Below are 25,099 nucleotides of genomic sequence, written 5' to 3' on the forward strand. Positions count from 1 at the left end.
ATTAAGACAGGGGAAAGGTGCATTAAGACAGGGGAAAGGTGCATTAAGAGAGGGGAAAGGTGCGATAAGAGAGGGGAAAGGTGCATTAAGAGAGGGGAAAGGTGCGATAATAGAGAGGAAAGGTGCGATAAGAGAGAGGAAAGGTGCGATAAGAGAGGGGAAAGGTGCATTAAGTGAGGGGAAAAGTGCAACAGGTCAATTTAACTTTAAATCATGCTATGGGGAGCTTCTCATTCCTTAAACAACCATGTCTAATAAGACATCCTGTGGTCAAAGAAGAGATGTTACTCTTGTGCAGTGTTTTACTCGTCTACTCTTGTTTTGGTCTCATTCTTTCAATTCAGTTCAATTAAAAAAAAAAATTGATTACAGAAGGGAAATTATATTGCTGCAGTATTAATTATTATAAAAGATATGCCATAGCTATGGATATCCATCCATCCATCCGTTGTCTTCTGCTAATCTGAGGTCGGGTTGCAGAGGCAACAGGTCCAGGAGGGAAACCCAGACATCCCTCTGCCCAGGGAAAATTTTAAGACCCAGCAGGGTGCGTTTATTTAGAAAACATCAGACATACAGGGCAAACATATGATGAGAGACCCCTGGGAGCTAATTAGCTTCCTTAAGGCTTTGCCTTTTATACTCTACAGAGCTCCTCCCCAGTTTCCACCCCTATTATTTTTTTAACAGCCTTTGGCCTTACACACCATTATAAATCAATCTAAACTTTAACTGTATATTGTTCCACCCAGCTTGCATTCTTTTTAAAGGTATCAGCATGAGTGTTCACCCCCTTATGATAGGCCAGGCCCACTACTTATCAAAGCCCTTTATCTCTACCTCATAGTCATAACAGGTGTCTCTTGAGGTGAACTCATTACCTTCACCTTGTGATAACCATTCCCAGAAATGCCTTGCAGATGTCTAATCAAGGTTGCCTACGCAGCATACATCAGCATGCATGATGCGGCGTCATTCTGATATTTATCCGTCAATCCTAAATAAACAAATCCTGAAAGCAAAACAACTAAGATGATTACAGAAACTGCTAAAGTTGGGATAAGAACTGTCCAACACATTATTAAAACCTGGAAGGATAGTGATAGAAACATCAACAGAATTAAAGGTTTCCTCTCCCAAAAAGACCAGGAGAAACTCATCCATTCATTCATCTCCAGTAGACTCGATTACTGTAATGCTCTTTTAACTGGACTTCCCAAAAAGAGCATTAAACATCTGCAGCTCATCCAGAACGCTGCTGCTAGAGTTTTCACCCGGACTAAGAGATCTGAACACATCACACCAGTTTTAAAATCTTTATTCTGGCTTCCAGTCAGTCACAGAATAGATTTTAAAAGCCTGCTGATGGTTTACAAATCCCAGAACAGTTTAGGCCCAAAATACATCTGTGATATGTTCAGAGAATATAAACCCAGCAGAGCTCTTAGATCCAAGGACTCAGGTCAGCTGGTCCAGTCCAGAGTCCAGACTAAACATGGAGAAGCATCATTTAGCTGTTATGCTAAAAACAAGTGGAACAAACTGCCAGTGGAGATTAAACTTTCACCAAATGTAGACATTTTTAAATCCAGGTTAAAGACATTTCTTTTCTCATGTGTCTATGCATGAAATCTGCACGATATCTTTTAACTTATCTAGACTGTTGCCCGTTTTTAAATTCATTTAAATTATTTTATTTGTTTCTCTATGTTATTTTATGTATTTTTAATGCTTCTTGCACTCCCTGCTGCAATGCTTTTATTTTATGTAAAGCACTTTGAACTGTTTGTACATGAAATGTGCTATATAAATAAATTTGATTTGATTTGATTTGATTTGGTAGACCACCATCTTCGTGGAAGAGGTCACAGCAATGTTTCCTCAAGAGAAGTCGGAGCATTTCCATGTGCATAATGTGAAGAGAACTCAAAGTGTTGGGACCAAACAGCTAAAACCACCATCTGTGACTTAGTAATTGGAAAGAAAAGTGCAATTTGTCAGAAAGCATAAATATTGGACTCTGTGCATGGTCAGGTGGTCTGATGAGGTGCATCAGTGTAAGACGTGTAGTGGATGCAGCAATAAGGAGTTTCTGCTGTAACAGGCTGCAGTTTTAGGACCTTCATTTCTTTTCATTTATACACATTTGAAACTTTTGGCATGTCATTTCACATCCTTAACCGGCCAAAATGGTTAGCGTAAAAGTACAGGAGCAGCTATCGTGAAGTGCTCCACCCACTGGGGCTTTTGCCTTCTGTACAACCCTGTGAGGACTAACATTACATCTCCAAAAAAAGAGGATAGCTGACAAACTGAACATACTGAATGACCAGGTTTTTCCATTAATAAATTTTTTCTTCTTCTCCAATAATGCCATGACCATATTCAAAAGGACAATTCCAAGATTCATCTGGCTTTAATTGTAAAAGTAGTGGTTCAGGCAGCATGAGCTCAGGAACCCTTCTGAAAACAGTTATTAATCAAAGCGCCACCATGCAAAGTTAGAGGGACTGAGAGAAGACAGAGTTCTGGGATCTGTTAAATTCAAATCTGAAATCCCTTTATTAAACATGTCCAACAGACAAACAATTCAAAGCCAACACTAGTGATGGTGCATTCGTGCACATGGCATGAGTAACTCTCACATCTGTGAGGAAACCATTAATGCTCAACGATGAAATAAGGATTTTGGAGCAACATGTGCTGCATTCTACACGTCTTTTTCAGGGTTTGAGTTGCTGTAAAAGTTGAGGTCAGCAAGCCGCTGATGGCTTTTATTTCTGGAACAAGTCATTTCAAACAACGACTCTTAGAAGAAAGATGAAGATCAACACCAAACTTTAAGAGAACAATGCAGCATCAAAGATCACTTACTGAATCAAAAACATCAATTTGCACTGAGAGCGCTGGCACAGTGCACGTTGATCATAACTTTACAATTAAGTCTTAAATTCATCGAGTGACTTTAACAGTGGTCTAAATAAAGTCTTGGAGTGGTGGTACTACACTACAGCGTCAAATTTCTCTCCAAAATAAAACACTTGTGAACAATAACATGTAACTGCTGCCTGTTTATTCAGTCCTGTGTTTTCATCTTTTCTTTTAAGCACAAGTCGCTGCTTACAAGGATTCGTTTGCCCAACGTAGAAGATACTCCAAGTCATCTTCAACCTCCTCCTCCTCTGTCTTGGCTTTAGGGGAGAAAGAAAGTATATATGGTGATAAATTTGTCCACAGGTACCATGACTTCTCACCAACTGCTCTACAGACGTTATTACCAGGATGGGAGGGTGATACTGTGGAAAAATGGACTCTGTCATCCGTTCCGTCCACCTCAAAGAAGCTCTGGTCCAAACTCTTCTCCAACCTCTCCAGCTCTGCCAGCAGCTCATCCTGCAGGAAACAAACGCAGTGACTGACCACAGGTGAGGTCACCACAAATCTCGCCAAGACCCAAACAGGTACTCTAAGCCCGTTAACCAGAAAGTAATGTGTGGACTGTGGTGTTTAAGAGGCTCTTATGGCACAAGGTTGATATAAGAAGCTTGAGGTGGAAAGGTTTAAAATAGGTAATCTTTTCAAGCAGCAGCACAGACGTCAGATTATCTGATCATAAAACTGATATCCTGTCTGATCTTGTGCCCGATTGTCCTTAAAATTCTTACAATTTTTCTGTTCTTGCTGCAGGGGTTCAGTTTACTTCTTTTCACCTCAGACACAGAATCACCCACAAGTAGAAAGGATTCAAAAAGACTGCTCAGCGCAAATAAAAAGTTAAATGATGGAAATCCCAAAAGCTCCATCAAAACAAGACCATCAGGCCATTTTGCAGATACCTCATCAAACTCCACTTCCTGGTTTACAGACGAGAAGAGGTCGTCCGACATGTCTGAAGTCACGTCCTCTTCTTTGGGGATGTCCTTGATCAGGTCAGTCACTTTGTTGAAGGTTTCGCTGCAACAGTCAGCAGAAAGTTCTCGTGTCAATCAAACCTTTCAGTACGAGCTGGAACCCAAACACGCCGTGTGTAACGGAAACCTACGATCTGACAACGTCAGGCTCACTCATTCATAGACACTTGCTGGCTCAAATGATTTTCTCCTTACATGTGTTCGTGAGCAGATCTCATGGCCCTAAAAGCACAGTCAATGTGCTTCAGATGTTTCTCGCACCACTTCTTTCTTCTCAGCGCCTGCAGAGCCACTGCGAGGACAGCAGAGTTAGACCAGGTGTGAACGTAGCTTCCTCCATCTCATTCACACTGATGACTATTAACAATGCTGTCTTAGTTTCATTTGCACATCAAGATGGATAACAGTTGTTGTTGGGTTTTTTTGTGATACAATTTTCATAAGTTAAGGCTCAGTAATGCTTATATTATATCATATATTCTATATTACAGCGTCAAAATAACTGAAAACATCAGAAGTCCGAAAAGCATATAAATACAACCTTATGATAAATACAACTAATGAGGTAAAAATAGTATTGTTACACCTCATCTGGCTTTTATGACAGCTTGAATTATTTGAGGCCTTCACAAGTTAAACCCAGTATTCTTTATCAATTAGGATCCAGCTTTTAGCAGCTGCCATCAGCTTTGAAGGATGGCGCCTAATCATGGACCCTTTTTCTGTATTTTCTATTTTTATTCAATTATTTAGGTGTCCAAAATGGTAATGACTGCCATTTCCGCTGGTCCTTTACCCGACATAAACCCCATATCATCAATGATTGTGGAAATGTGCTTGTTTTTTTCATGTTTCATTGGACCTTCACCAAACTTAAGTTCCAGCATCATCTCCTTGTCCAATTCAGACTGGTGATTCTTCAGTAAATATCACTTTCCTCTAATCTTCCACAGTCCATTTAATACTTCTCTTTGGAAGAAAGTCCTGTTTCGTTCAGCGTTGTTTTTACAATTCAGTCAAAAGCCCTGACTGCTGTTTCTACCCATTTGTTTTTTTGTTTCTATTTTCAGGCATTTTGCTTTGAGTCTCCTCTGCTGACGCTTGCTGCCTTCCTTGGTCGACCTGTATGTTTTCCTTTTACTACTTTCCCATTTTGTCCGTACTTGCTCCAAATTTTAGACGCGCTCACTTAAAGGGATATGCCACCCCCAGGCCAAATTAAGTGTATCCCCGCATTCCCGAGACATAAATAAGTGTGTGGGAGCGTTTTCCTGGCGACCCAGGCATTGCCCGAATCTCACAGCACTGACCACTGCTTGGTTGCGCGTAAAGGGTCTAGCATGGTTGCCGCGTCTGCTAGCGCGAGCGGTGTTGATGACGTCACGATTTCGTGCCCGCCATGTATAGTGGCGCAAGCCGATGCGCCAGTAGTTGCAATTTTCTCCGTCACAGAGGTGGCGCTGCTACGTTAAGGTTACCGCTACTCTGCAACCACGAAAGTGGAGTCTCTGCCCTCTTCTTTGCCTTCACGTATCTGTCCCGTAGCTTCTTCCACACATTCTTACAGAACTCTCCCTCTTTCCCCAAAGTTCTGCCCATCTCTGTGCACCAGTTTTGGGAGTTTACGTGCTCCCTGTGCTGTTTCACTGCAGTGTCGTACAGCTGCCTGTACAAACGCACCTCCTGACTGAGCCTGGTCTCACATCGGTCCATCCGGTTCGTTGTTCTCGGCGCAGCCAAGTTACAAAAATCGACTGGTGCACGACAACACGCTGCGCTGTCTTTTCAAGGGAAGCGCCATGCCTGAAACGTCATTTTGACGTCACGGTGCGACACCGCCGTGACAGACGCGGCAACCATGCTAGCGCCTTAATACATACTAGCGTCGCCACTCGAAATATTTCGCCCAACGTGAATTAATTTACTTGATTTACCTTCTAATTACTGTGTGAGTGGTGTACTTTCACTCCCCGCTACGTCTTTGGGAATCCCCACCCCCGACTTCTTCAAACAAACCAGCAGCCAGGGGGTGGGGATTCCCAATGACGTAGTGGGGAGTGTGCTTCGGCTGTGTTTTCCGCACTGGAAACTAGTTCCCAAACCGACATGAGCAAAACAAGCCTTCTGTGTAGATTTACACAGTCATTTGCACTCGATGTGAAAGTACACCACTCACACAGTAATTAGAAGGTAAATCAAGTAAATTAATTCACGTTGGGCAAAAATATTTCGAGTGGCGACGCTAGTATGTATTAAGGCACTAGCATGGTTGCCGCGTCTGTCACGGCGGTGTCGCACCGTGACGTCAAAATGACGTTTCAGGCATGGCGCTTCCCTTGAAAAGACAGCGCAGCGCATTGTCGTGCACCAGTCGATTTTTGTAACTTGGCTGCGCCGAGAACAACGAACCGGATGGACCGTTGTGAGACCAGGCTCAGTCAGGAGGTGCGTTTGTACAGGCAGCTGTACGACACTGCAGTGAAACAGCACAGGGAGCACGTAAACTCCCAAAACTGGTGCACAGAGATGGGCAGAACTTTGGGGAAAGAGGGAGAGTTCTGTAAGAATGTGTGGAAGACGCTACGGGACAGATACGTGAAGGCAAAGAAGAGGGCAGAGACTCCACTTTCGTGGTTGCAGAGTAGCGGTAACCTTAACGTAGCAGCGCCACCTCTGTGACGGAGAAAATTGCAACTACTGGCGCATCGGCTTGCGCCACTATACATGGCGGGCACGAAATCGTGACGTCATCAACACCGCTCGCGCTAGCAGACGCGGCAACCATGCTAGAGCCTTTACGCGCAACCAAGCAGTGGTCAGTGCTGTGAGATTCGGGCAATGCCTGGGTCGCCAGGAAAACGCTCCCACACACTTATTTATGTCTCAGGAATGCGGGGATACACTTAATTTGGCCTGGGGGTGGCATATCCCTTTAAAGTGACCAACATCTATTGCCAGACTCCTAACTGAAATGCCTTCTTAAAGCAGTTTATGATCCTTTCCTGTAATTCCACTGACAGCTCACTCGTTGGGGCCAATATTCAGAAATTAAAATTATTATTTTATCATATCTGTGTTTTTTTTAAAAGAAAGAAAAGCTGAATGAATAGCTCAAAATTTAGGTTATTTCATTGGTTATTTTTGTCAGAGGTAGTACTTGCAGTCAGACCAGCCATTTATTACTAATTTCAGATTGTTCACCTATTCTCCAATAACTTTAGTTTTTCTTTTTCAGCACGTACAACTTTTACTTCTCCATTTACATTCATAATTACATTTAGTTAGGCGTTTCAGTTAGTTTGTGTAGAGAAATCCCTTAGCTAACATGCTAATTAACGCAATAACTAGCTAACGCTTTTTCAGCAGTTAAGCGCCATTTTAAGAATCAGAAATGTCTATGTTTAAAATTTAATTTAAAAAAAACTATACTTTTATAGTAACCATCTCACCTCTTCTGTTTTTTATGCTGTTTTTCTTGGCAGTCAAGAGTTCCTGGTCAATCTTTTTCCTCAAAAATTCTTTCTTTTTCACCAGCAACTCTTCAATCTCTGTAAGCTTATCGATCTCTTGGTCGCAGGCCGTCTTTCTCACCTTTTCCCCGCCGCATAAAAAATTAACAAACAAGGACATGTCTGTGATGATGGCAGGAACACAAAAATGTCGAACTTCAGGCGATGGACCAAAACTGGATGGATGACTGCTCAGTGGCCCCGCTTGCCCCGCTCGGAACACGGTTGACCTGCTTTAAAATTGGGGACCACTTTCAAATCAAAACACGAACCAGATAATGCCCTTTTATGTTATTATTAAATGGAATGAACTTTTGACAGTTATATATGACAGTATATAGGGTGATATTTTAAAAATATTGTGTTAATGAGATAATACTAATGATTTTATGGTACTATTACACAATATTTCACTTAAACAACTTAAATATTGCTTCATTAGCCGCTGAACTTACAGTTATCGGTCTTTCTATTGTAGTGTTCAATAGGATACAGTAGGCGGCGGTACATGCAGCTACTGAAAAATGAAAAAGAGAAGAAGAAGAGGTCAAATTCTGGTCACGTGACAACTGTTGAACCAGGAAGATCCACGGTTCGACCAAAACAAATCGAGGCGATCTTGTTGAACAGCTGAACAACACCTTTTCCGTGATTGCCTGGCCACATATTCGTGACAACATGGATGGTATGTTGTGTTTTACCAGCTTAACTCTCCGTTTAGCTGATTTTTAACTTTGATTTTCGGCAACACCATTATTCTAACGACTCATAGCTAGCGTTAGCATGTTAGCTTGGGTGGGAGCCTAGCCCAGCGGTTGGCTTTTAGCTGTCAAACCACTTGTAGTTTTAAGCTCAGTTGTTTTGTTATTAACTGCAGTTGCCAGATTGATTCTTAAAGTGGCCTTTAGTTTGATTTGGTTTCCTTTCGTAACTTTGCCCGATGCTTGCTAAATTCTTAGCAAATGACTATGACATGTAAGAATGTTGCACTTGATCTCTGTAAATTCAACAGACACTTCCGGAATTTTGCTCTCACAAATTTTAACTGATAAATGCTGTTGAGTTTCGGCTCTAAAGTGGTAAATTGATCGTTTTTACTGGAACGCTTCCATTATCCGGGTGTTATGGGTGATGTCTTACAAATGAACTTTGCTTGAATATGAGTCTTTTTCTGCTTCCAGCAATTAGAAATATATCCCTTTCTCTCTAATTTTTTGTTAACATAGCATAGAATTCTTCCATTTTTTGTTGTTGTTTCGCAATTTGTTGTAGTTGAGAGGCAATGTTTTGTACAATTTTCTTAATTTAGGATCCCACAAAATCCTACACAACCTTAAATGGATGTCAGGTGGATTTGATTTTCTGCTGTTGTCAGCCAAAAGACACATACATGTCCGTGTCACAGTGAGGCTTAGATTTTTTTTTTCTGGTGCTTTTCAGAAACATTCTTTAAAGCAATACTAGGGAAGTTTGTGAATCTTAAAACTACTTTTGACTCAGCTTGATGCATACTGACCATTGTAATGCACATTCCCAGGCCTGAAACTGCCTGGATCACCATAGGGTGAGATTCCACAACTTTGGTTTCTGCCCCCGAACCACAACGTTATGCTTTATGGTCACTTGACATTTTTGTGGGCTTTTGATGGTGTCTTTGTGGCTTCTTCAACATGACATCAAATTCATGTGTATGGCTGCAGGACAAGCACAGATATTTGTTTTCAAGCCAGCAGTGTCACATCCCACTGTCATCGTATCAAAAGAGCAAAACGTTTGCCGAATTCTCTGGTGTTACTTTAAAGGATGCCTGCAATTTGTACACCATTTTTGTTCCAGTCTCGGTATGATAATTGTTTTTTCCAGTGAAAAGGATTTTACCCTCCAGCAAAGAAACTTAAATAGTTGAAAGGATTGCCACTTGACATGTTTCATGTCATTTACAGTAGGCTCATAAAGAAAAGACAGACTTGACCCTGGCTGTCAGCAGATCTTGAAAATTCTTCAAAAGCATTTATTCTGATTGTTCATACAAAATGTGAACATGTCTGTTGCCCACCTTTAGACACTAACATTATTTTAAAAATTATTTATATATGTATATATATATATATATATATATATACTACAGTAGAGCATTTTCTTAAAATATTGACCTAGAAGCTTTTACTTTTTTACAGAATGCTTTTCAAACCTTTTTTTGTTGCATGAATAGTCAGTTTTAGGAATAACTCTTTTTGGGTTATTGATAATCCTTTCATAATTTTTCTGTTGGGAACATAAAGGCAAAAAAGAGACATAAATGTCTGAAGTGACATAGAAAAGTTCTACATTTTAATTAGATGAACACTGCGTAATTCTGCACTGTTGTTTTACTTTATAATAGATTGATTGGTATGTTTTTATTAATCCACTGATTCATTATGACAGTTTACTTTATGAACACTCCACTCATCTCATTGGTTTTGTCTTTCCTCAGAGACACTCTTCCAGCTAAAGGTATGTTCCCTTTACAGAAGATGTTTAATCCATATCAGCTGGACAATTTTGAGTTAGTTGCTCATTGATCTAATGCACCTTTTTCTCTGGATTACAGTTCACGGCCAAACAGCTTGAAAGGCTGGCTAAGAAGGCAGAGAAGGAGTCTGAAAAGGAGCAGGCCAAAGTCAAGAAGGTGAGCGAATCTTATTTTTCTCTAATGTCTTGTTTATACATTTGTCGCCTTTTACATTGTATTTTCTCTTTCCCCTCATTACCTGTCTCCTGTACTGCTGTCACCTATCTAATACAGACAAGATGTGCATAAATCAAGGTTGATATGGATTTGAAAAGAAGAGCATAGCAGCACTCTCTGCAACAGTCGACAGGTCATCCAAATGTTGTGTTTGAAGCAGTCTAACGAGCAGCATTCTTACTTCATTAATCTCTTTGGCTTCAATAATCTTATGTCACAGCCCCAGCTCGCTAGAAGAAAAGGGGAGTAACATAAAGAAACGACAAGGATTCAAGTTCCCCAAATGTAACAGTTACCTTTTTAATGAATAAAGAAAATCTAGTGACAACAACCTGTAGCACAACAAAATAAATTACCGGAGCTGAAGGATGCCACTATATATAGAAAGTCAAAAGGAATAATAAAAAACAAAAATTAGAGTAAACTAATCTAGATTAAATCCAAAATGTAATTTACAACCAAAGTTAAGTCTAACAACCAATGAATAATGATAACTTTTCACTCAGTGTCCTCACACACACAAACAAGTAAACACTATTAAATTTCTCAGCCAAAGTGTCTGCAGATGGCTAAAAACCAAGTGGGACACAAAGGGAAGGGGGGGGGCTGCTTACACAAAGCCTACCAGCTGCCCACTGAAACACAGGAAACCAATGGTTTAAATATGATTAACTGGCTTTCTAATTGGTGCGGTAAACAGAGGAAAAGATTAAATCAATCAATACCGGACGGGGAACTGCACAGTGTAAGATGATGACCAGCCAATCCTGAACAGGGAACTGCACAGCTGAAAATAGAACTACAAGGACTAGACCATTAGTCGTAACAGTTTAGTACATTTAAACACTGTAAAACATCCTGTCCTGTATTATCCACATACTTGGCATCTCTACATCCATCTGTGCATCTGTATGTACTTCCTGAACAGTCTACAGTCCATCTCAAAGCAAAGGCAGAGCACAGACAACTGGCACCTCATTATTCTTTATATGTCTCTTTCTTTAAAGCCATAATGTGTAATATTTCACGTTGTCAATTAACAAATTTGAGTCTTGTCATTCACAAGTATTACCTCAATCGTTATTAATTACCTCCATCACAAAAGTGCAGTGTTCTTAAATTCTTTATATTCAGCAAACGAATGTACATAAGAGTGTTACACTCCAATGAATGTCTCCATGTCGCTCCGCCATTTTAAAACTACGGGATTTGTAGAAGGACATGTCATCAGCTTCGCATTTTCCGTTTCCAATGTGGAAACGGAAAATGCGAAGCTGATGACATGTCCTTCTACAAATCCCGTAGTTTTAAAATGGCGGAGCGACATGGAGACATTCATTGTCCGTGAAATATTACACATTATAGCTTTAATGAATGATGTCTAATGGGAAGCAATGCAATCTATGTGGCTGTAATGTAGAGCCTGATGATAACTTCTGAGTGGGGTTGTTTGTTAAACCCCCTGAAAGTATTCTGGTAAGTGGTTGTTTATGTTTCCTATGTAGAGTGTTTTTTACTGGATGGAGCAAACCTTTTAAATGTAAGCTCTACATTGATTTGCCATCTTATTTGATGAGATGGTAAAAAGAACAGCCAGCACAAATGACCTGACAGAGCGTTGCTTGCTCACCTGCTTGTTTATGCACTGATTCAGTCATCCAGTTATGAGGCAACAGTGCATAAACTCCTTTAGTTAGGATTAGAAGGTAATATTCACATCAAACATAAGATTAAGGTGACAGCTTTCTGGTATTTCATTATGATCCAACCTCCTTTTCTTGGTTAGAAAGCAAAAAACAATGTTTGGTTTTCAGCCTTTTGCTGAATTGTATAGTCCTCTACATTTTTCTGGTCTGATGACACAGAGAGTAGTACACATTAGTCAGCAGGGGGCAGTACAACCCAAGGTTTGAGCAAAGAGTGGCGTTGGTGAAAATGATGTCTTAGTATTTCCATAATGGAAAATTATTTTAAGAGCTGCAGGGTCATTAGGCAGCTCTCCTAATGATGTAAATGCATGTTAGTTTGAAGTTCCATTCAGGCAGCTTCTCATAATACAACAATGGGGTTATGGCATGACAGAGGAGTTATCTTACTCATTAGACCGATATTTTCTTATTGAGCCAAGATACTGTCCACGACAGAGCTCGCATGTATTTGAAATGATATGAGATAGACATTTATTTGTTTTTATTGCTGTTCAAGTAATAATCGACATTACTGATACTAACTTTATGTGTACTGCAGTCTATTTTCATAATTCTTTTGTCAGTTAGATTAACAGCAGACCACCAACCTACCACAAAAACCTTAATTATTTACTTAAAATAGAATTATCAGTGGCAGTCACATTCAGCATTTGCTTTCATCTTCTTCGTCATCTAACTATAATGTAAAAACACAAATACGTGCAACATAATAATACAACCCAAGAAGACAGTCATTCAGTGAATTAAAACTTGTAGTTGACTCAAAGCAGAAGTAATTTAACACCGTGTGTGTGTGTGCGAGTGTGTGAATAAGAAGTTCCACAATTATTTAGCATTGGTAGAAGTTGCTCAATAGAGAAAAGAGAGAAGTGCCGCACACTCCCGAGTTGCAGTGATGATCTTTTATTGTGACAACGTTTTGGCCTGTGTCAGCCTTCCTCAGGTCACATATCCAACAACAGGTAGTACCTTGCCTTTTAAAGGGAAGCTTAATTGCTCCCACCTGACACATAATTAGGCTACAGACAGGTGTGTAGGCACTCAATTAGTGTTCAATTGTTTACAATTAAGGATTGGATACAATGTTTTTCAAATAACAATCAACATAACTTTTTTTTCATTCAGTCCACATCCTATGTAAACACTAAGTACTACATCATGTTATCTTTACATAAAAAAATCAAAAAACCAAAAGAGACAAAAAACAAAAGAAAAAGATAAAGGATCAAAAGATGATCTTACAGCATCAGTCAAAATGGATCATCATAAATAATATCATCAGTTAATCATAATAGGTCCATATATCAAGTGTCAATCACAAGAAACATTTTAAATCAAAATCCACATTCAAACCGTGAGGTGCTAGAGTTCTAAGATGGTGAATCCAAAAATGTTCCCTTCTTGATAACAACAAGTCTAGGTTACCACCCCTAGGGGGCAGAGTCACCTTCTCAATTCCAATATATTTTAATGAAGAAATGGGGTGATTAAACTCCACAAAGTGAGCTGCCACAGGATAATTTAAATTCTTACATCTAATGGTGCTTCTGTGCTCTGCAATCCGCGTTTTTAGAGCTCTAGAAGTTTTGCCAACATATGATTTACCACAGGGGCAAGTAAGCAAATCAATTACAGATGTAGTAATACATGAGATTATCCCTTTAATTTGGATATCTTTTCCTGTGTGTGGATGTTTAAATTTACTGCATTTGTAGGTGTAGTTACATTGAGTACAAGATCCACAATGTCTATTCCCATCTGGGATAGGAGTTAACACCTGTTGGGAACTGAAAGTGTTAGGAGGAAGATAGGAATGCACCAACTGATCTCTTAAGTTTTTACCTCTCTTGTATACTGTTAAAGGGTGTTCTTGAAATGTCCTTTTGAGTTGGGTGTCTGATTTTAAAATATGCCAGTGTTTATTTATGATGGTGCGTAAAGTTACTGATTGCCTATGGTATTCAGTTGAGAATATTATCCTTTTATTTGAAAGAAGAGAAGATGGCCTTAGAAGACTTGAAGTGTGACGATTCTATTGTAATCAAACCTGCCGACAAGGGAGGAGCAACAGTTGTGATGAATAAAATTGACTATGTTGGAGAATGTGTAAAACAATTATCTGATAGGAACTTTTATGAGGTACTGCCTGATAATCCCACACAGGTATTTAAATGCATGATTTTGGATACTTTGAAAGATTTACTATATCAAGGTGAAATATCAAGAGATGAATTCAACTTTTTAAAAATTGAACACCCGATTGTTCCTACTTTTTACACCCTACCAAAGATCCATAAAAGGTTAGAATCCCCACCTGGTAGACCTATTGTGGCCAATATAGGATCTGTGACCTCAAATCTTTCCACTTTTGTAGACCATTTTATTAGGCCATTAGCGGAGGGTTTACCCTCATTCACAAAAGATACGGGTCATGTTATTAACATTGTGGATTCAGTGACTCTTGGGGAAGAAGAAGTGTTTTTGGCCTCTTGATATAAATGCCATGTATACTGCCATACCCCATGATGGCGGGTTAATTGCATTAGACCATTACTTAAATGATCCTTTGATGTGTCCCTCAAAGGAGTGCATTCTTACTCTCACCAAACTTATTTTGGAATATAATTATTGGATTTTTCAGAATGCATTTTACATACAAAAACAGGGAGTCCATATGGGAAGTGCATTCTCCCCTTCATTTGCAAATTCATATATGGGTCTGTTTGAAGAACATCATATTTATTCAAACCATAGTTTTAAAAATAACTTAATATTATGGAAACGCTATTTGGATGATGTGCTATGTATATTTAAAGGTAGGGTAGGAGATCCTGGATTTTGAGTCCAGCGAAGCTGCATTTTGAAAATACACAGGTAAAAAGTCCCAACCCTTTTCTTCACTTTCCCCCCGAAGGCACGCCTCTAGAGTACATGAACGCGCACGAGCACGAAGGTGCACGAGCGCTGTTCTGACAGCAAGCATCGATCGTTGCCGTATTTAGTATTTAGTTTATGCTAACTATACGTTTATTAATGCTAGGTGCTAGCCAAGCTGGCTCTAGTTTAGCTTCCTGCCAAGCTTCGTTCACGGAGCAGGGTACGCGCACAGGGGGAAGGAGGGGGAGGGGGAGGGGGAGGGAGGAGCAGATTGCAGTTTGATAGACGGCATCAGAATCCAATCATTGTGAACGGTCCGTTCACAATGATTGGATACTGTTTTTCCTAGATTGTACGTTCTAGAGGCCACTAAAACTTTTCATATTTGTGTCAAAACTTTTAATTAATTGGTTGCAATGGGGGTGTGAAGAGTATTTCAAGCAATATGTAAAAAAAATGTTCCAGAAAAAGATCCCCTACCCCGCCTTTAAGGGTTCACTAGTGGAGTTACAAATGTTTTTTACATATCTGAATACATGTTCTGAATATTTATCCTTTACAATGGAATGTGATAAACACAAAATTAGTTTCTTGGACTTATGGATCATTCGCAATGGGGCTCATTTATATACTGATCTATATCGTAAACCTACTGCGTGCAATACTCTACTTCGGGCTGACTCTGAACACCCACGCCATTTAAAGGACAGTCTCCCATTTAGCCAATTATGTAGAGTGAAGCGCATTTGTAAAACACCCGAAGATTTTAGGAGAAACAGCGACGAAATGATTACCAACTTCTCAAGAAGGGGTTACCATAGAACAGTTTTGAACAATGCCATAGCAAAAGTAGAAACCATTAAGGTCTAACTTACTGTCAACAAAAAATAAGGTTAAATCAAATAAAAGGATAATATTCTCAACTGAATACCATAGGCAATCAGTGACTTTACGCACCATCATAAATAAACACTGGCATATTTTAAAATCAGACACCCAACTCAAAAGCACATTTCAAGAACACCCTTTAATAGTATACAAGAGAGGTAAAAACTTAAGAGATCAGTTGGTGCATTCCTATCTTCCTCCAAACACTTCCAGTTCCCAACAGGTGTTAACTCCTATCCCAGATGGGAATAGACATTGTGGATCTTGTACTCAATGTAACTACACCTACAAATGCAGTAAATTTAAACATCCACACACAGGAAAAGATATCCAAATTAAAGGGATAATCTCATGTAATACTACATCTGTAATTTATTTGCTTACTTGCCCCTGTGGTAAATCATATGTTGGCAAAACTTCTAGAGCTCTAAAAACGCGGATTGCAGAGCACAGAAGCACCATTAGATGTAAGAATTTAAATTATCCTGTGGCAGCTCACTTTGTGGAGTTTAATCACCCCATTTCTTCATTAAAATATATTGGAATTGAGAAGGTGACTCTGCCCCCTAGGGGTGGTAACCTAGACTTGTTGTTAGCAAGAAGGGAACATTTTTGGATTCACCATCTTAGAACTCTAGCACCTCACGGTTTGAATGTGGATTTTGATTTAAAATGTTTCTTGTGATTGACACTTGATATATGGACCTATTATGATTAACTGATGATATTATTTATGATGATCCATTTTGACTGATGCTGTAAGATCATCTTTTGATCCTTTATCTTTTTCTTTTGTTTTTTGTCTCTTTTGGTTTTTTGATTTTTTTTTTATGTAAAGATAACATGATGTAGTACTTAGTGTTTACATAGGATGTGGACTGAATGAAAAAAAGTTATGTTGATTGTTATTTGAAAAACATTGTATCCAATCCTTAATTGTAAACAATTGAACACTAATTGAGTGCCTACACACCTGTCTGTAGCCTAATTATGTGTCAGGTGGGAGCAATTAAGCTTCCCTTTAAAAGGCAAGGTACTACCTGTTGTTGGATATGTGACCTGAGGAAGGCTGACACAGGCCAAAACGTTGTCACAATAAAAGATCATCACTGCAACTCGGGAGTGTGCGGCACTTCTCTCTTTTCTCTATTGTCTTACTAGTTGCCAGCACCTCTTTTTCTGGTGTGCGTTTTGCACCTCCACTCATCAGAAGTTGCTCAATAACCAAAATATTTCTCATACAACAGTTAACGACAAAGTTATAAAAGTTTCATCCAAGCCTCCATGTCTGTGTACCATGTGTACATCAAAACTAACATTTATAAGTTTTACTGCAAAGTTCTCTTGTAACTGTGAAGTGAAAAACAGCAATTTAATATTTGTGAGGGCTGAAACAAACTTAGGAATCTTGTAGTGTGTAATTGTTGTTTGTCATTGTTTTTATCTAAAAATAGAGTAAGATAATTCCTGTAAATTGATTATTAAGATAATTCTATCCTCTCCATCTGTGAAAAGGCACCAAAACGTATGAATGTTGCTCAGACTTTGCAGACATGTTTTGTGTGTTTACGTGGGAAGGATTCCACTGCAGAATCAGAAAGTTAATAAACATTTTGTCTCGTCAACAGGCTTTGCAGCAGAAAAATGTGGAATGTGCCCGAGTCTATGCAGAAAATGCCATCCGGAAAAAAAATGAAGGTCTTAATTGGCTGCGCATGGCGTCACGTGTTGATGCAGTGGCCTCTAAAGTCCAAACTGCCGTCACCATGAAGGGAGTAAGTTACTGTTCGCTCAGCTCACCAGTAAATGCTGCTCTTAATAAAACGGGTCTAAAATACAGAATGATCCATATGAGACAAATTCATTATGGATAAATCTCATTTGTTCCATCAGGTGACTAAAAGCATGGGCCAGGTGACCAAAGCCCTGGACAAAGCTCTGAATTCAATGGACCTCCAGAAGGTCTCCGCAGTCATGGATAAGTTTGAAACCCAAGTCCAGAACCTTGACGTCCACACCTCGGTGAGTGGCTGCACTCTAACCCTTCAATTAACATGTTTTCATAGAGCTCTCGTGCTTTAAAATGAACTTAAATTTTGAATTCCTTCGTCTCTCTTTCCTGCACCAGGTGATGGAGGACTCCATGAGCTCAGCAATGACACTGACCACGCCTCAGGAGCAGGTAGATGACCTGATCCACCAGGTGGCAGAAGAAAGTGGCCTGGAGGTGATGGACCAACTCAACCAGCTGCCTGCTGGGGCGACCTCAATTGGTGCAGAGAGCTCACGGAGCCAGGATAAGGAGGACCTGCTGTCTCGACGGTGAGGACCCGTCTGTTCATTGTACACTGCAATATGTGCCTGGTTCCAATCGAGCTGGGCAACATAAGAGGCATCTTCCAAACTTTTTGTTTTTTCCCAGTCTTATAGATTTGTAAATTTGACTTAGAAATAGGCTTCTTCGTTAAAAAGTTACATCTTCACTCAGTAACTAGGCCCATATGTACAAGAACTCCAAAAGAAAAGCACCACAATCAAAGTGATGCTCTGAAGACCTTCAGATGTTTGGTTTGGGGCTTATTTATAGGTCATTGTTTATTTAAATTCAAGCAAGGTATTTCATAAGTCATAAAGACGGCACTATTTGCTCCATCATCTCAGCAGCTGCAGTGCTGCAGATAGTGCTGAGAATTATGTAAACACCGGAGATGGAGCACGCCCTGCTGGAAAAGCTGTGTGGATACCTTTGATTTTAAATGACCCGAACATCTCTTGTTTGCTTAATGCTCTATAAAAATATTCGTACTGGTGTATTGACTACATACAGAAAATAGTTAATACTGTTAAATTTGTTAAAGGCTTATAATGACCCATGTGTCAGGCAGACTGTTATTATCTTTTACAAACTGGCAGCACCAGCAGCAAAATAGGCCAAAGTAACCAACAAATCTATGTGAACCAACAACAAAAAATAGATAACCTAACAAAACCAGCGAGCCGAATTTAAACAAGTTACCTCCCTTTATGACCTCTAGAGAAGCAAAGAGCATGAAACTGCAGTCCAAAACTGTTGATGTTCACAGTCTAAAAGCGTTGATCACACACTGTAGTGATCTGTCATCAGAATAATCCCGCTCGAACTTTGACCTTTTTTGTCAAATGTGACATTCTTTTCCAAACAAAACAGAATAATTGTAGAGACCTCATAAGATGGCACTCCTGTTCCAACAAATCATTACTTACCTTCACATTCTAAACTACTAAAGAACGCAAACTGTGCCTGTTCGACAAGGCTGCAAATAGAAGCGCTACATTCAAAAGTAATAGTCAGCAGCAGAGGGACATAAGTGTTTCCTCTGCATCCTGGCACCGCCACCTTGGCTCTTTGTACCATCTGAAGGGAGCCAGTCATGTAACTCATGCAAGCAAAGCTTGGCTAAATATGAGTAATTATAGAGGCTGATGTCAGAATGGGAAATAAGATATCATGATATCAGCTACTCCATGGTGATGTTAGCATTTTCTTTGAATAGAATTATTTCTTACTTATAGCACTCGTTTTATAAGTTGATACATCTCTAAGCTAGTTAGAAGTAATATCCACAGGTGTAGCTCTCATTCCTATGGCAGAATACTAAAGGTTTTTCCTCTTCACCTGTTTTTTTCAGGCTTTGCTAGCAGGCTAACGAGCAGCACATGCACAGGCAGCTCTGTAGTTAGGACAGGAAATTAAATTGCTGTACAGGCTCCTGCACTCACTCACAGCTGCTTTGGTCGGTGTCCAGCTCAAACGTTGAAACTCGTAGACAGAAGGAAGCTACTGTACTGGAAAGAGATAAGAGTCAGAATAGTCAAATCAACTGTTCTTGGATCCATCTCATTTATCAGCTGGTTTAGACGGTAGACTCCAGCAGCTCAAGCTGTGATCAATGTATAAAATATCTTTCATTTGTAATAAAATCATGTTTTTAGCAGATTGAACCCAAAGGATAATTAAGAGATATTTCTGCAAGGTTTTATTTCCCATTATATGTCATTGTACTGTATGTTATGCTCAAAACTTTATCTCTAATTTCTTTTTTTAATCTGTTTAATGCTTCTGTGTTATTTGACACAGCTGTTAAAGTTTCTTATTTTTTCCCACAGGTTGGCAGCTCTGCGAAACTGAAGGCTCCAGCAAGATATTCGACTGACTCACAGCTGGATGAGTTTGTAACAGATGTGGCGATGAGACTTGTGGGTTTCAAATGAACCGTTTCAACTGGGAGGACTTAATAAGTCCCTTGATTATCGTCCCACTCAGCCTTGTAGATAAATACACATGAACACACAATCTCACCTGAGAGGGTACAGTTTTCTCTCTGGTTCACCTTCCTGTTTTGACCAGTCTTCTTTTTCCATCAGATCTCATTATTCTTTCCTTTTTCCTCCTTTCCTTCGGGTTTTTGGATGTAAACTTTGTACAAAAACAAACAGATTTTACAAATAATGGTGATGAAAATTCGTTTTAATGAGCTGTTTCAGTGATGACGGGGAAGGGGAGTTGGGTATCTCTGACTGGGATTTCTAGATGTGTGTTTTGTTTTCAGACAAAAATGATTGGCTTGGATGATCCTGCTGAGAGGAAGGAGATATGACTTTAATCTGAAATCCATATCGGATTAAATGGATGTTGGAAACACTAATAGATTTAACTCTCCTTTCCTCATCAGATTCATCATCCAAGATTTATTTTCTGTTATAACGCTGTAAACAGAAAACAGTCTCCTTGTTTCTCTGTGGGTGGTATTCGCTTCCTTTTTTGTTTGTCAGATTTGTCTTGGATTATTTTTTATGCTTGTATTCTACGCTTTAAACGCCTTATTTGGGATGCAGATGCTTATATAGGTGCTTCTTCCGCTTGTGCCTGAAGGACAATAGTTGAGATGGTGTGCTCTGGTTTCCATTAGCCGTCACAGGTGGACGTTTACCGACTTTAGATCTGTAACCCGATCGCTTTTGTGGTTGTGGGTGTTTTAATTTTAGCCACATTGAAACCTCGTTCATATATTTTTGGAAGCCTTTCTCTCTAAAGTCATCTCCACCTGTCTCTTGTCCCTGCTGAACAGTTGCGGGACAGATATCAAACCAGATCTGGGATGTGCTGTACTTGCTGGATCCTCATTTAACTTTTGTGAATCCAAGAGGTGTAGCTGTGAAGATGGTTAGCTTCAGGAGCAGGTGACACTTAAGGGCAGAGGAATGTGTTTGAGGTAGCGGTAAAGTTAAGTGCTTTGCTTTGATGGGTTTCAGTGTCTCCTCCTTTGTAAGTCAGTGAGAGTGGGGGCGGGCAGGAAGGGAGAAGCCAGATCCTCCACCTATGACTGAGCAGCTTCACCCTTTGGATGCAGGTTTAAGTTTCTCGTCCATTTTAACGCAGGGAGGGATTATTTATACTCAAGTTCGGCAGATTCTTCAGCACTTTTCTTTTGTATATTTATCTTACGTAAAATAAAGTTGTGCCCTCAAAAACACTGTCCTTTCTTATACGTCAGTGGTTTGTGTGTCGAGTGCAGACAAATAATGTGTTTCGCCACTTCAAGCATCCATAGATGGCCCCAAAATCATGAAAACTAAAGGTATGTTTGCTCTGCAGGAACATCCCCTTGAAAACAGGAACCTTTTGAGGAACTTTGTTCCTCTTCCTGTTTTCTAACTGAGGATTTAGTTTCTATACTTGTGTATCCTGCCCCGATCCAGTAAATGAGCGTCGTGCTTGGTTTTATTTCGTTGCACAAAAACATTCTTCAGTAGTTGTGACAAAAATGAATGCAAAAGAACTCCTGAACTGTGCAGGAAACATTTTAGATAAAAATAATTGCTGTCGGATGGATTTTAACTGTAAACTGACAGAAAAGATACCATTCAACCAATCAAATACCATCAGAATGAACGGCTAACGAAACCCTTTAAGTGATATTTATATTGATAAACAAGCATATGCTTCACGTTTGACAAGCTAAATGATTGTGGAGATGAACCTCCATTGAGAGTTTTTTTTTTTTTTTTTTTTTTTTTCTTTAAATAGAGGAGATGTGCTGAATGAACATCACAATTATATCTGAGCCTTTAGAAAAATCTTCTAATCAAACAGAGAAAAGAACAGAAACAAATCTAAATGATAAGCTTCATTAAACATGACGCCCAAGTGAAGGAAAAATGTACAATGTAATAAAGTGAAATGCCATCTGACTGCCATTGACTTCTATTAGTTAATTTAGTCCACTGGTTCCCAGCCTGTGGTTTGGTCACCTGATGTTAGGGGTTAAGAGATGTTTACTGTGTGAGTAAAGAAGGAACCAAACTCACAGTAACATTTATTTATAAAATACCAGCGCTGCAGCATCTTGTAGAAAAGATCAGCATAATAAAAACATGATCCATATAATACGTTTTTTTTCCTTACAATACTTGTAAGTCTACATCCATAACGTAACGTTGTATTGAAGTTAATTTTTGTTGTAAGATGCTGAAAGGTTCAAATCCACTCTTTCCTTAGTTTTTCCCAGATCATAGTTGGGCTCCTTACTGTGGCTGCAACAGAAATGAGGCAAATTAAAATCCTAAAACGTGGCTGTAGTGCTACAAGTCCCATCTTCATGCAGCAGTTATAAAATCCTGGCTGTTTATTGCTGTCAGGAGGATAACTGTTGCGTAACCCTGTGCTAATTTCAGTACAGAGCTTTTGGTTTAGTCATCATGGCTGCTGATGATCTCATTTGCAACACAAGGCAGATCATAACATCTGGTTTATGAATATTCAAACAGTGCTAATAGAAGCTGCTGTGTTCTCCGAGTAAACGGATGAAACTGCATCACAAACAGAAAATATTCTTGTAATTCCTCATAAAAGAGTGAAGAAGAGATGCAGTTTTGCCCTCCTCTTTCCCTGCCCTCTCTCTCTCGTCCTGTTTATGAAATAAGTCATGAGGTAAATTATCATACCATGGGTAAATAATAAGACAGCCCGTGGAGGGGAGCAGCACAAATGCCAGGCAAGAAATGTGCGTGCCTGGCGGCCCCACAACAAATAGGCTGTCGCTCCACGAAATGTCAGAGAGGAGGCCGGAGCGTACACAACCAGCAGGTTGTCTTGGCGTGCGCTGAGTGTTTCCACTGAGGACTCCCCCGCCTTTTCTTTTTCTGGAAGCCTTGACTTAGCCGTGCTGACAGAAGGAGGACACACAACTCATGAAAACACAATAGATGACGAACAAGCCATCCCAGAAGTGCTTTTACCACAGCGAGCAAGATAATCCTGCCGTGACCTCGCTCACACACCACTGGGGAACAAAGCTGCACGTTATGAAATAAAAATGGCTTTTAAATATGAGAGTGACTCCCAACAGGAGCTGGTTACTATAAAAAGGCATGCTGACAGGATGGAGTTTCCCTTCAATAACAGTGTCAGGTTTCGGAGTTGTGTCCCCTGTTTGTGTACAACACAGAAGCACAAGTCTTCTTGGCTGTAGGTTTGTAACAGGAAACCGTTGAGGGAGCCTGTTTAACATAATGGATCGGTGTCATGAGACACTCCAGGGATTAAAGGTCAGAAACTGAACAGAAACTGAGAGTGACACAATTTCCATAATTACAAGCAAGGCATTACAAACACTTGGACTTAGGGACAGTTTGTTGAGAGAACTGTTACTGATCAATATTCAGTGAACAAAGCACTTAAGTATTGATGGGTCAAATGTTGTGCTCACTTGAACTACTGCTGCTCTCAGTCAGTCTGAGAGGGGAGTTTTTAATCACACCTTTCTTCAACAACCAAAACAAAACCCTGTAAACTGTTTAAAATGGGGGATTATGCAGCAATTGGCCTTCAGGCAGATGCATGTTGAGGGACCACTCCGGCCTACACACGAGCAGGAGCCACAAATGCAAAAAAACTGCATGTTTTTTTTAAATTTTGTTTTATTGTTTCTCTTTGTAGTAATCTTTATTGCCTTCCTGTCTGTTCTGGATCTCTTTGTGGTTGCTTTGTGTCGGTGGTTTTAGTCATAAATGTATAGTCGCGTCTCCTTTTGGCTCCTTTTCTTCTTTTTGGTGAATTTGTTTCTCCTTGTAATATAGGCCTTCTTGTCATTTTGTATTGTTGTTTTGTTCATGTTTATGATTGCACCTCTGTGTTTTTTTGTATCACATCTCTTCATTTTTCTTGTCTTTGTGATGAACCTTTAACAGGGCAGAACAAGAATCCCTTAAGATTTAAAATCAATACATGAATAAAATAAATTTAGGTCAAATCGGTCAAAACTACTTATAGTAGGATTTGTGGTAGCCTGATTAAGTCACATGCCCCATAAGAGAAACTGCATGGTCACCTTCAAACCAAGGATCTTCTTTGCATGTTGCTCTTATTTCTCCTCCCACAAATGCATAAACTAGTTATTTTTAATATGTTATATAATTGTAGTGGATTCATTGATCTTGACCTTTATTATCTGCCCAGTTTCTGCTACATTATTATGTTATCCGATTCTTTTAATGCTCCTTTGGAAATTAAATGCATGCCCTCCTGTGTTTATGTGTCATGGGTAATCCCTGTCTGTCCCCCAAGTGGATGCGAATCACGGTGTTCCCTCTGCCATGTGACCGCCCCTGCTCATGTCTGACGGGGGAGAGCTGACGCTATGGGCCGCTCCGATTGGATTAATGAGAAGCTGCGTCAGGTTTGCCATGGTCACGCAGAGAAACAGGAAGTATTGGGATTTTTCTTTGAAAATAAGGGCTAACTCGATGTTCAAATCTTTTTATACTTCAAGAATATCAAGAATATAGTCACTGACTTTGCACAAAATTTGAAAAGTTATCTAAAGCAGCTCAGGAAAAACCATACAAACAAAATGCTATAGGATTTATTATAGTCTTCTTGCTCATTTGAACTAATTTGAGACTATTTGATCACTCTAACTTAAACAATGTAACTCATTTTGATGTAGGCTGACCTTTGTTTTGCATACTCCCGGGCCTGAAACAGTCCTGGAGTGCCAGGGGGCTGAGATACCGCAGTTTACGACTTTGGTTTCCAGCCCCACTCCACACTGTATTGCTATGTGTTTGCTTGACATTTTTGTGGGCTTTTGATAGTGTATCTGTGGCCCTGCAACTTGCTGTTAAAAGTAAGAGAAAAATGGAGCGACAATCAACAAATGATCACAAATTCAAGTAAAATGTTTGCAAACTAAACCACATTTATTTTAAATAATCTTAATTTGAAAGAATACCATACCATACCATACCAACTTTATTTATAAAGCACTTTATACGTCCACAGGACCAAAGTGCTATACACAATCATAAAATACAATACAATCATAAAATAGAAAGGTCAAGTATAAAAGCAGTACTAAAGTAATTAAAATATAAACACAATAAAACAAAGTCAAACATCTCAGATTGTGCCAAAGGCCAAAGAAAAAAGATGGG

The 25,099-nt window shown here is 39.6% G+C and overlaps 2 protein-coding genes across 2 annotated transcripts; one reads left to right on the plus strand and one right to left on the minus strand.

Annotated features, from left to right (window-relative positions):
- Positions 1 to 2,786: 2,786 nt before the first annotated feature.
- Positions 2,787 to 7,541, minus strand: LOC142384601 (charged multivesicular body protein 4b-like). The gene is made up of 5 exons (XM_075470893.1): positions 7,361 to 7,541; positions 4,107 to 4,203; positions 3,837 to 3,954; positions 3,279 to 3,393; positions 2,787 to 3,191 (listed from the first exon to the last, which is right to left on the minus strand). Exons 1-5 carry the CDS (start codon positions 7,539 to 7,541, stop codon positions 3,121 to 3,123), a joined length of 582 nt encoding a protein of 193 aa, XP_075327008.1. The 3' UTR covers positions 2,787 to 3,120.
- Positions 7,542 to 7,977: 436 nt separating this feature from the next.
- chmp1a (charged multivesicular body protein 1A) lies at positions 7,978 to 24,193 on the plus strand. Its single transcript, XM_075469320.1, has 7 exons — positions 7,978 to 8,105; positions 9,897 to 9,916; positions 10,014 to 10,091; positions 17,254 to 17,400; positions 17,519 to 17,647; positions 17,754 to 17,947; positions 19,772 to 24,193. The coding sequence occupies exons 1-7, from the start codon at positions 8,099 to 8,101 to the stop codon at positions 19,791 to 19,793; spliced, it is 597 nt and encodes a 198-aa protein (XP_075325435.1). The 5' UTR covers positions 7,978 to 8,098; the 3' UTR covers positions 19,794 to 24,193.
- The last annotated feature ends 906 nt before the right edge of the window (positions 24,194 to 25,099 follow it).

This window comes from Odontesthes bonariensis, chromosome 7, assembly GCF_027942865.1.
Source record: "Odontesthes bonariensis isolate fOdoBon6 chromosome 7, fOdoBon6.hap1, whole genome shotgun sequence".
In the NCBI taxonomy this organism is placed as follows: Eukaryota; Metazoa; Chordata; class Actinopteri; order Atheriniformes; family Atherinopsidae; genus Odontesthes; species Odontesthes bonariensis.